Source organism: Macaca nemestrina, chromosome 1, assembly GCF_043159975.1.
Source record: "Macaca nemestrina isolate mMacNem1 chromosome 1, mMacNem.hap1, whole genome shotgun sequence".
Lineage (NCBI taxonomy): Eukaryota > Metazoa > Chordata > Mammalia > Primates > Cercopithecidae > Macaca > Macaca nemestrina.
In genome coordinates, this window is record NC_092125.1 from 13577149 (window position 1) to 13589531 (window position 12383).

A 12383-nucleotide genomic window follows, 5' to 3' on the forward strand; every position below is an offset into this window, starting at 1 on the left:
TAGGAGAAGCAGGGCCTCCGAAACCTTCTCACAGGGCTCTATCTTTAAAGCATGTGGTTGTCTTGAGCGCCATTGGCAAAAGCCATTTCCTTCTCCCCCACCGGGGATTTCCTTAGTTTTTTGCCCACCTCAGGGAAGGGGCTCCTTCCTGCCATCTCACTCCCAGATTAAGCAAGGTTAGGATCACCCAGGGGATGAGTCTGTTCCAGGACAGCAGGACAGACCAAGTGTGGGGAATGAAATCCTAAGCGCCACTAGGCCAAGGTGTAATGAGCCGGGAGCAGTGGCGGAGCAGTGCTTCCTTCCTCTCCTGCTGAGGAGCTCTGGGAAACTATGTTATCTAACCTCCTTGAATATGTTTCCTCATCTGAAAAATAAGAGGACTGGAACTGGACCTCCATGTTCCCCTGCAATACCAACAGTCGGTGATTCGGAGCCTTGCTACTCAAAGTGTGGTCCATGGACCACAGCCTCACGAAGCTCGTTAGAAACGCAGGATCTCAGCCCCTACCCCAGAGCCCCTCGATCAAAATCTGCATTTGAAAATCCTCAGGCGATACATATGCACATTAAAATTCAAAAAGGACTGGTTGAGATAGCCCCTAAGGTACATGAGACACCCTGCGTGTCTCGTGCAAGGTAATTTGGTGGATACCAAAGAATCACGAAGTGGCAGCGGCTCACGGCCAGCAGGGGTGCTCCACCTTCGGTACAGGCCAGAATCAGCCTGGGAGATTGTAAAATACGGACATCCAGGCGTGCAGGGCCACAGTGCTGGGAGAAGCCAGAGCAGCCCCTTGGGAAGAGAAAACACAAACACCCACACACGAAATCACTTAAGGATCACTGAGGGCAACAAGAGTGACTGTCCTAGAAACAGTATCAGGGTGAGCTGAGGGCGGCAGAGCAGACTGTGGAGCAGGCCTATTTATTCAGTGCTCTCGAAAGAGGGCTTTTCATCCTTACATTAGAATCTCTTCCTTTAGTTACTGAGGGGCCTCTCATGGGAATCTGTTGTTACCTCTCCACCTTCTTCTTCTTTTTTTTTTTTTTTGAGACAGAGTTTCACTCTGTCACCCAGGCTGGAGTGCAGTGCTGCAATCTCGGATCACTGCAACCTCTGCCTTCTGGGTTCAAGCAATTCTCCTGTCTCAACCTCCCAAGTAGCTGGGACTACAGGCACCCACCACCATGCCTGACTAATTTTTGTATTTTTAGTAGACAGGGGGTTTCACCATATTGGTCAGGCTGGTCTCAAACTCCTAACCTCAAGTGATCCACCCTGCCTCTGCCTCCCAAAGTGCTGGAATTACAGGCGTGAGCCACTGTGCCCGGCCTCTCCACCTTCTTAGGCAAGAATGCAGAAGATCGCAGGGAGGTAAGACTGTTGATGTTGTTGCTTGTTTTAAGATGGTCAGGTGCAAACTGCATAAATATATTTGCATATTCCGAGGAGGAAGAGCCCAGAGACGTGGACATTACAGGACGGAGGGGTGAGTGTAGGGCAGATCCCTCAGGGAGGGGTTGGTCTACCCCCCTGTGAAGTGTTAGCCTTAGCTGAGAAGATGCAAATGACAGATGACCCAACAAATATGGCCTGAACCATGAGGAGTACGTTTTTTCATTTCAAGGATCAGGAATAGACCTCCGAGGACCACCCAGCTCAAGGATCCAGGTCATTTTCTCCACTAGCCTCCTGACCCTGTCCTTGGTTGATTCCCCAGTGGTTATATGGCTCTGGCAGCTGCAAACACAACTCAGTCAAGGTGGTCAAACACAGAGCTTTCTCCCCTTGTCCCTCCATCAGGGAGGAGAACCCTCCCTATGAGTCCCTGAAGATTTCCCCTAGTGTCCCACTGAGGAGGACAAGGTCACATTGTCAGGCTCACGACTATACCAAATGCCCTGCTTGGGGTCAGGTTCCAGCCCATGCTGAGGTTCGAGGAGAGTGGGCAGATGGGCAGACAGCTGAAAGAACACTCGTGGGGCCATAAGCAGGCGAAATGTAGTTTTATCCAGCAGGTCTCTCATCAGCAGCTGACTCACACTAGCTCTCTCACACTGTCCACCTTGACTCGGCTGTCTGTTCTGGCTCTGTGGCTCCTCTCAGCAGCCAGCTCCCACACACAGCTGCATGGCCGGCTCTCCCCTGCCTTCAGGGTCAGCAGCTTAACTCTTTCTCTCTCTGGGCACGAGCTGAGCTGTGCTATGCCCTGGCTCCCCCCGTCTGCTGCAAAATGGACAGCTTTGGCTCTCTTTCTCTGGGCACCAGCATGCCTGTACAATGTCAGCAGGGCAGTAATACCTTTTACAAACAATAGTGGCTTACAGCCAAATGATGGGCCTTCCCATGTAACAGCAATATGGCTGTGATAACAAGTGGAGTTATACGCCTGCGCTCTAAACTTGCTGAGTCACTCTGGATGTTTACCTCAGCCTATCCTTGACCAAAGCACAGCCATGTTCCTGACACACATGCTCTGGCCCGACAGCAAGGGAGACGAGAAAGTGAGTCTGCCATTGTTAGCCCCTGGAGAGGAAAGACGGCCCTGCCGGCAGGGCAGCCAGTGGGGGCAACTGTGGGTGGTGTCCTACAGCCCCTGCTGTGGAGGAAGAGCTGCTGCCCTGAGTGGAAACAAAGATGGATGTGGGTGTGGAGTGGAGTAGGTGGGATGGGGAACATTAAGGAGGGTCCTGTCCTAATGGCCATTCTGTGTAGACAGAGGGGCTGAGGTCCTCTGCTGAGGAGCAAAGGTCAGAAGTGATGAGGAAGTTATGAAGACTGGAAGAGGAGGATGAAGAGAGGGGAGATGATTTGGAGCAAGGGGTCCTATTGCCAGGTAGCTCTGAGGGCCTCGCAAAGGCTGGAGTGTGGCTGTCTGAAGGGCAGACTTTAGTGGGGGTCTCTCCAGCAGTGCTGAGCAGCCCCTCAGTGAGTGTGGAGAGGGGAGGAGTTGGGTCCACACCGAAGCAGGTTTTAGGGACAGAGGGAAGGGCCAGATAAGCAGACAGCTCTTGGGAGACAGTGGTGGAGGCGTTGGATCATGCTATTGAGGCTAAATATGGAGCCAGGGGAGGAGGAAGCAGCAGAGAAGGGGCCAAGGGAGAGGCTGGAGTCGAGAGCACAGCCCCCGCTGGGGGCCAGGTCCAGGGGCCCGGGCTGTGGGTGGCAGACACGGGTTGGAGGGTGGCCTCAGAGGGAGGGCCTGAGAGGGAGGCCATGGAGGGATGGAACCCCCAGAGGGTCCCCCACCCTCTTATTTCATCTCCTGGACACAACAAGGAAAGCATAGCGCGCTGGCAGGACCTTCCCACAGGAAGCCTCCAGCCAGAAGTCTCCTGGGCGGAGAGGGTAGGGCCTGTAGAAAACGAGCCCTTCTTGTTGAACAGCGGAAGAATGAGGAAGGGCTGGGGGATCAGGGCCATCTTGACAGTGCCTGGGAGGGAGAGAGGCGACGGCAGCTGCAGGGGCCTGACGGGGCTGAGGGTCGGCTCTGCTGCTTCGCTGGTAACATTAGCTGTACCCTCCCTGCCACATGCCCCACCTGTGCACCCGCGCACACGTCCTCAAGGACTCACACATTCACACTTATACCCACACACACTCCAGACACACACACACACTCACCCACACACTCTCACACTCACACTCCATACACTCACACACACATTCATCCCACATGCTCTCAGATATGCCTGTATTCACACACACCCTAACCCTCACACACACACACACACCCCCACCCCACACTCTCCCACACTCACCCTCACCCCACCCCAAACCCTGACACACACCCTCACACATACAGACACCCACCACTCTTACACACACCCCACAGTCACACCCACCCCACACCCTCCCACACTCACACCCCCACCACAAACCCTGACACACACCCACACACCCACACTCACAGCACACATCCAATGCACACATTCACACAACCCACCTCACACCCTCCCACACTCACCCCTACCTCACACCCTCCCACACTCACACCCCCACCCTACAACCTCCCACACTCATGCTCACCCCACCCCACACCCTCCCACACTCACGCTCACCCCCACCCCACACCCTCCCACACTCACGCTCACCCCACCCCACACCCTCTCACACTCACGCTCACCCCACCCCACACCCTCTCACACTCACGCTCACCCCCACCCTACACCCTCCCACACTCACGCTCACCCCCACCCCACACCCTCCCACACTCACGCTCACCCCCACCCCACACCCTCCCACACGCTCACCCCCACCCCACACCCTCCCACACTCACGCTCACCCCCACCCCACACCCTCCCACACTCACGCTCACCCCACCCCACACCCTCTCACACTCACGCTCACCCCCACCCCACACCCTCCCACACTCACGCTCACCCCCACCCCACACCCTCCCACACTCACGCTCACCCCACCCCACACCCTCCCACACGCTCACCCCAACCCCACACCCTCTCACACTCACGCTCACCCCACCCCACACCCTCTCACACTCACGCTCACCCCCACCCTACACCCTCCCACACTCACGCTCACCCCCACCCCACACCCTCCCACACTCACGCTCACCCCCACCCCACACCCTCCCACACGCTCACCCCCACCCCACACCCTCCCACACTCACGCTCACCCCCACCCCACACCCTCCCACACTCACGCTCACCCCACCCCACACCCTCTCACACTCACGCTCACCCCCACCCCACACCCTCCCACACTCACGCTCACCCCCACCCCACACCCTCCCACACTCACGCTCACCCCACCCCACACCCTCCCACACGCTCACCCCAACCCCACACCCTCCCACACTCATGCTCACCCCCACCCCACACCCTCCCACACACTCACCCCTACCCCACACCCTCCCACACTCTCACACCACCCCACACCCTCCCACACTCACCCCCACCCCACACCCTCCCACACACTCACCCCCACCCCACACCCTCTCACACTCTCACCCCCACCCCACACCCTCTCACACTCACGCTCACCCCCACCCTACACCCTCCCACACTCACGCTCACCCCCACCCCACACCGTCCCACACGCTCACCCCTACCCCACACCCTCCCACACTCACGCTCACCCCCACCCCACACCCTCCCACACTCACGCTCACCCCCACCCCACACCCTCCCACACTCACGCTCACCCCCACCCCACACCCTCCCACATGCTCACCCCCACCCCACACCCTCCCACACTCACGCTCACCCCCACCCCACACCCTCCCACACTCACGCTCACCCCCACCCCACACCCTCCCACACGCTCACCCCTACCCCACACCCTCCCACACTCTCACACCACCCCACACCCTCCCACACTCTCACCCCACCCCACACCCTCCCACACACTCACCCCCACCCCACACCCTCCCACACTCTCACCCCCACCCCACACCCTCTCACACTCACGCTCACCCCCACCCCACACCCTCCCACATGCACGCTCACCCCCACCCCACACCCTCCCACATGCACGCTCACCCCCACCCCACACCCTCCCACACTCTCACCCCCACCCCACACCCTCCCACACTCACCCCCACCCCACACCCTCCCACACACTCACCCCCACCCCACACCCTCTCACACTCTCACCCCCACCCCACACCCTCTCACACTCACGCTCACCCCCACCCTACACCCTCCCACACTCACGCTCACCCCCACCCCACACCGTCCCACACGCTCACCCCTACCCCACACCCTCCCACACTCACGCTCACCCCCACCCCACACCCTCCCACACTCACGCTCACCCCCACCCCACACCCTCCCACACTCACGCTCACCCCCACCCCACACCCTCCCACATGCTCACCCCCACCCCACACCCTCCCACACTCACGCTCACCCCCACCCCACACCCTCCCACACTCACGCTCACCCCCACCCCACACCCTCCCACACGCTCACCCCTACCCCACACCCTCCCACACTCTCACACCACCCCACACCCTCCCACACTCTCACCCCACCCCACACCCTCCCACACACTCACCCCCACCCCACACCCTCCCACACTCTCACCCCCACCCCACACCCTCTCACACTCACGCTCACCCCCACCCTACACCCTCCCACATGCACGCTCACCCCCACCCCACACCCTCCCACATGCACGCTCACCCCCACCCCACACCCTCCCACACTCTCACCCCCACCCCACACCCTCCCACACTCACGCTCACCCCCACCCCACAGCCTCCCACACACGCTCACCCACACCCCACACCCTCCCACACTCACGCTCACCCCCACCCCACACCCTCCCACACTCACGCTCACCCCCACCCCACACCCTCCCACACTCTCACCCCCACCCCACACCCTCCCACACTCACGCTCACCCCCACCCCACAGCCTCCCACACACGCTCACCCACACCCCACACCCTCCCACACTCACGCTCACCCCCACCCCACACCCTCCCACACTCATGCTCGCTTCATCCCACACCCTCCCACACTCATGCTCACCCCACCCCACACCCTGACACACACCCACACACACCCACACTCTCACACATACATGCACACTCACACACACCCACCCCACATTCACACACCCGACCCCATGCCTCCCCACACTCACGCTCACCCCCACCCCACACCGTCCTACACTCACGCTCACCCCACCCCACACCCTCCCACACTCACACCCCCACCCCACACCCTGACACCCACACACATACCCCTCACATTCACACACCCCCACCCCCTCACCCACACACTTTCTCACACAGACTCACACTCACCCCCACCCTATACCCTCACGCTCACCCACCCTCACACACACACTCACCCCCACCTCTCTCCCTCATACATGCTCACACACACACTGTCTCACACACACACACCCCCACCCCTCACCCTCACACACACACTCACCCCAACTCTCACCCTCACACGCGCTAACACACACTCTGTCATCACACGCACCCCACCCCACACCCTCACACAGTCACACTTACCCACACTCACCCACACCCTCACACATACTTTCTGTCCCACACTCACCCCCACCCCACACTCACACACTCCTACTCACCAACACACTCCCTCACACACAGTGCAGAGCCCTCCCCGAGACTGGGCCAGTGCACTCCAGCCTGGGTGACAGAGCGAGACTCTGTTTCAAAAAAAAAAAAAAAAGAATTTGGCAATATATCACAAAAGTAAATATGCATTTACCTTTGACCCAGTAATTCCAGAAATGTACCTTGAAGACACACCCACAACAATATGAGAATATGTAAATGCCCATAAATATATGGATTGAAAAATATACAGTATATCCACACGATGGAGTACTGTACTGTACTATGTAGTTATAAGAAAGAATGAGTACTATGTAGTTATAAGAAAGATCTTTTTTGCATATCAATGAACTAATATGTGGTGCTTTCTAAAATGTATTGTTAAATATAAAAACAAAGTTTAAAAGCACACACACACGTTATCTTTTTGTGTAAGAAAGGAGAAAGAATAAAATACACATGTAACTGCTTACTTTCTATGAAAATAAACACAGGACCAGCCTGGGAAACATAGTGAGGCCCAGTCTACAAAAAAAAATTGTTTTTAATTAGCCAGGCATGGCGGCACACACCTGTAGTCTCAGCTACTCAGGAGGCTGAGGCAGGAGGATCACTCGAGCCCAGGAGTTTGAGGCTGCAGTGAGCTGTGATTGCGCCACTGCATTACAGCTTGGGTGACAGAGTGAGACCCCATCAGAAAGAAATAAAGAAAAAAAGAAAGAAAGAAAGAGAGAGAGAGAAAGACAGAAAGAAAGAGAGAGAGAGAGAAGAAAGAGAGATGGAGAGGGAGGGAGGGAGGGAAGGAAGAAGAAAAAAGAAAAAAGAAGCATAGGAAAGTAGACCAATGTGATGGGGAGGAAGGAAGGGAGGGAGGGAAGAAGGGAGGGAGGGAAGGAGGGAGGGAGGGAGGGAATGAAGGAAGGAAGGAAGGAGGGAGGGAGGGAGGGAGGGAGGAAGGAAGGAAGGAAGGAAGGAAGGAAGGAAGGAAGGAAGGAAGGAAGGAAAAAAGAAGCATAGGAAAGAATAGACCGGAGTCCAATATGATTGGTTGCCCATAAGAGGTAGGTGGGAGGGGAGAAAAGGATTGGAATGGGCAGTGAAAGTGATGCCTGTGAGAATATCAATTAGCATCATTTTAACTTTGAAAGTATGATTGATGGTTTACATACTGAAGTAAATTAATACAATAAAGTCCAACAATTGTGAGGTGGGAAAAAAAAACCTAAAACTGAAATAAAATATAAACAGAAACAAAAGATGATGGCCAGGGCCTCCTCCCACCTCATCTGTACCTTTGGGAACCAGTGTCACTTGTGTTTCTGCTCACAGTGACCTGTCCCCCAGCTCTCAGGCTTTAGTTGTTAGGCTTCCTTTGAAGCAGATTCTTATTAGACGGGGCAACTGTGATGTGTGTAGCACATGCTTTCTGTGAAACAGGTAGCACTACGGTGGTCTTAGTCACGGGCATCCATGTGTGTTGGGTTAGGGAGAATTTCTTCCGCCTCCCTCTAGAAAACAAATACATGCTTGGGATAGGGGTGACAGAGAGAGAGAGAGAGAGTGTGTGTGTGTGTGTGTGCGCGTGTGTGTGTGTGTTTATTGTTGCAAACAAACTCCCAACACAAAGTCTGTAAACTTTTTGGAAGGACAACAAATTAAAATTAATAAAGCAATTTTATTCATTAGAAATGTGTGTTTTGAGTCATAGATTGTTAGAAGAGGCCATTTGAGACACTCAGCTAGGCTTCGAAGCTTTAAGTCCGGGTTCTGGATCCACAAATGTTGGCTGTAGGACCTTTGGCTATTGGTTTAATTTCTCTGATTTTTGCACTTTGTTCCTTTGCAAAACAGAAATTAATATCGTCCTACCAACTCTATAGGCCGCTAGAGGAATGAATGACCAAATGTGTGTGAAAGTGATTGATGATTCACAAAGCACTACACAAATGTCAAGCATTACTTATGGTCATGGGGGTGATGGTGGTGGCAGCGGTGGGGGTGATGGAGAAGTTGTTCTGGAACCTTCTGTTCTTACTCTCCCCGGGACTGAGAAAGTTTTTCCAAACAAAAGCATCATGTCTTGCTCCTCTTACTCGAATGAGGCATTCCTTTCTCTTGTCCCAGGAGGGTTTTCTACCGAATGCTGCCCGTGCTCCCAGATGCCCCCCGGCTTGGACAGAGAAGCTGTAGGTGGTGGGAGGTGGGTCCCCTACCCTTGGAAAAGCAGCTCTTCTAACCCTTCTATTTGGTTACTTCTAGGGGCAGTAGAATAAAAGAGGGCATGTCTAATAACAGCACCACTAGCATCTCCCAAGCCAGGAAAGCTGTGGAACAGCTAAAGATGGAAGCCTGTATGGACAGGGTCAAGGTAAGCATGCGTGCGTCAGCCCCACCCTCCGCCTGAAGCTCAACTCAAAACATTCTTCCTGCTTCCAGAGCAGCCCTGTGAGAGTTAACACGTCACCCAGCACAGCATCCAGCCAACCTTGGCAGCTGTAACATTTACAAATGAGTGTTTGCTTCAGAGTTCTAAGTGTGCCCAAGGATTCAAAGGATGCAAAACACACAGTGTGCATGAATTCCACAAGGAGTCACCAAAAATAGACTCATAATTCATCTCGGCTCTATTTAGCTCTGTTGTCGTGCCAATAAGCAAGAAAGAGAGTTTAGCCATGAGATCAATCGCTTTTCTGCTGTGATACAGTGCCTCTGAGGTTCAACAACATCGGATATTTTGACAGGATTATTGTTGAGGGTGGAGCTCTGAACCTTGCCTGGGTTTGTCAAATATTCCTTTGGGGAAAGTGAAGAAAGGCTCTAGACACCTCCCGTTGTATTCATTTCACTGATGAGTGCAGGTCTCTTCACGCTCGGAGGATTGAAGCAAGATGAGGCCACGTCTTCTCCAGATGCCACTCAGAGGTGAGCAGGAGGCCAGGCAAAGCATGTGGCTCTGAATGAGTGCGTGAGCATGGCGCTCATTCACTGTAATAGAGTTGAAAGGAACCCCAACTCTGGTGTCAGGAGCCTGATGCCAGGAGGCTCCCTGTGTCTGTGGTCTTGGGGAACACAAATCAGGGGTCTCACTTGGGCATCTGGGATTCAAAAAACACAGAATTCATGGCAATGGGCGACTCCTGAAGCCTTCTATCGGCCCAGCCTCCCTGACCCCGCCCTCAAGAGTCGCCCGTTGCCATGGATTCTGTGTTTTTTGAATCCCAGATGCCCAGCTGAGACCCCTGATTTGTGTTCCCCAAGGCCACAGACACACGAGCCTCTGTGTGGACAGTTATTTTTTCCCCTGGAGCTCTGGGGGTACTACCTCTCTAAGGAGGCAGAAAATATGCACAGAAAGTGACATGAGGGTATATGAAGCAAGGAAGGAATCCAGCGTGATGTAAGTCGGTATCACTGGACCCATGTTACTAGAGCATCTACATCTCATACATACCGATACCAACTGCAAATTAGATGTCAGTCCTTGGTCTCCAGGCTAGAGGAGGGAGCAAGGTTAGCACCCAGAAACAATTCTAAGACAGAGCGGGTCCCAATAGTGTAGAAAGAGGTTTCAAATGAATGTTGCAGGCATCCCGTGCTCCAGCAGTGCAGACAGGAAAAGGATGAGGACTGTGGTGAAAGCCGTTGCTGGGCACCTAATCTATACTTGCAGGGTCCTGGGAGAGACATGTGAAGGCGACAGTCTCCTCCGTGTGGATCAGGGAAGACTTCTCGGAGTTGTGAGCTGTGGCTGGCTCTGAGCTGATAGTGGAGGAGGAAAGGCCAGTGTGAGCTAATCACGGTTCGTGTGGAGCAGCTGGGCAGCTGGAAGAGCTGCAGGTTGTGCTGGGAAGAGAGCTATGGGAGGAGGGTGCCATGCACACAGGTGCAGAAGCCGGAGCCATGAGGTGACAGGTGTTTGAGGTGCACCAACCTGTCAGCAATAGACGGAGTTGTCAGAGGCGAGGAGGTAGTTGAAGCTCTGAGTAATCAGGAGAGGCAAGGAGGGGCAGAAATCGGGTACAGTGTGGAGCAGACAGCAAAGATGGGATCAGGGAGGCAAACACACCAAGAAAAGCAACAGAACATGGAGAGTAAACGTGGGAGGCACTAGGGAGAGAGAAGTTAGAATCCTACTGTCAAGCCCCACGGCCAGAGGCCTGAAAAGACCGTGGGTCCCAGTTTGGGCTATAAGGCAATTCTGTTTTGCCCGGGCGTTCTCTTCCGGCAAGGAAGATAAATTCTGCAATAGCATCTTCACCTGCCACAAACACCATCCCAGGAGCCCCTGTGGGGACCAGGTGTCCTCACGAATGAACGCTTCTTCAAGAGTCACTTAGGCACACACGCTGTCACTGAAAGACGGAGGAAAGTTAAAGACAAATGAGTTACTACTGTATGAGTTCATTCTCACATTGCCGTGAAGACATACCTGAGACTGGGGGATTTATGAAGAAGTGTGACTGGCCCGTGGTTCCACAGGTGGTCCAGCAGGCACGATGCCGGCATCTGCTTGGCTTCTTGGGGTGGAGGGCGGGGAGGCCTCAGGAAACTTACAATCATGGCAGAAGGTGAAGGGTGAGCAGGCACATCTTACATAGCAGGAGAAAGAGAGAGAAGCGGGGGGCGCTACACACTTTTATTTCTTTCTTTCTTTGTTTTTTTTTTCTGAGACGGAGTCTCGCTCTGTCGCCCAGGCTGGAGTGCAGTGGCGCGATCTCAGCTCACTGCAACCTCCGCCTCCCGGGTTCATGCCATTCTCCTGCCTCAGCCTCCCCAGTAGCTGGGCCTACAGGCACCTGCCACCACGCCCGGCCAATTTTTTGTATTTTTGGTAGAGACGGGGTTTCACCATGTTAGCCAGGATGGTCTTGATCTCCTGTCCTCGTGATCCGCCTGCCTCGGCCTCCCAAAGTGCTACACACTTTTAAACAACCAGATCTCTTGAGAACTCACTCACTATTATGACAACAGTACCAAGGGGGATGGTTTTAAACCCTTCATGAGGAACCACCCCCGTGTCCAATCACTTCCCACCACGCCCTACCTTCAACACTGGGGATTACAATTCGACTTAAGATTTGGGCAGGGACACGATCCAAACCGTATCAGTTACGCAGGTGGTATTCAATCAAAGGGATAGGCAGCCCAGACACGGTGGCTCACGCCTGTAATCCCAGCACTTTGGAAGGTCGAGGCAGGCGAATCACCTGAGGTCAGAAATTCGAGACTAGCCTAGCCAACATGGTGAAACCCCATCTCTACTAAAAAATACAAAAATTAGCCAGGTGTGGTGGCGCGTACCTATAATCCCAGCTACTCAG

At 54.5% G+C, this 12383-nt stretch overlaps 1 protein-coding gene across 2 annotated transcripts in view; it reads left to right on the forward strand.

The window, feature by feature from the left end:
* LOC105474606 (G protein subunit gamma 4) overlaps positions 1-12383 on the forward strand; it is a 96344-nt gene that overhangs the window by 54066 nt on the left and 29895 nt on the right. Inside the window, exon 3 of one of the 2 annotated variants that reach the window (XM_024790611.2) lies at positions 9322-9430. In XM_024790611.2, coding sequence (XP_024646379.1) covers positions 9344-9430 — 87 coding nt within the window. In that variant the 5' untranslated portion in view covers positions 9322-9343. Of the gene's footprint in view, positions 1-9319; positions 9431-12383 lie in introns of those variants that run through there. The other variant, XM_071073961.1, reaches the window with a different exon arrangement.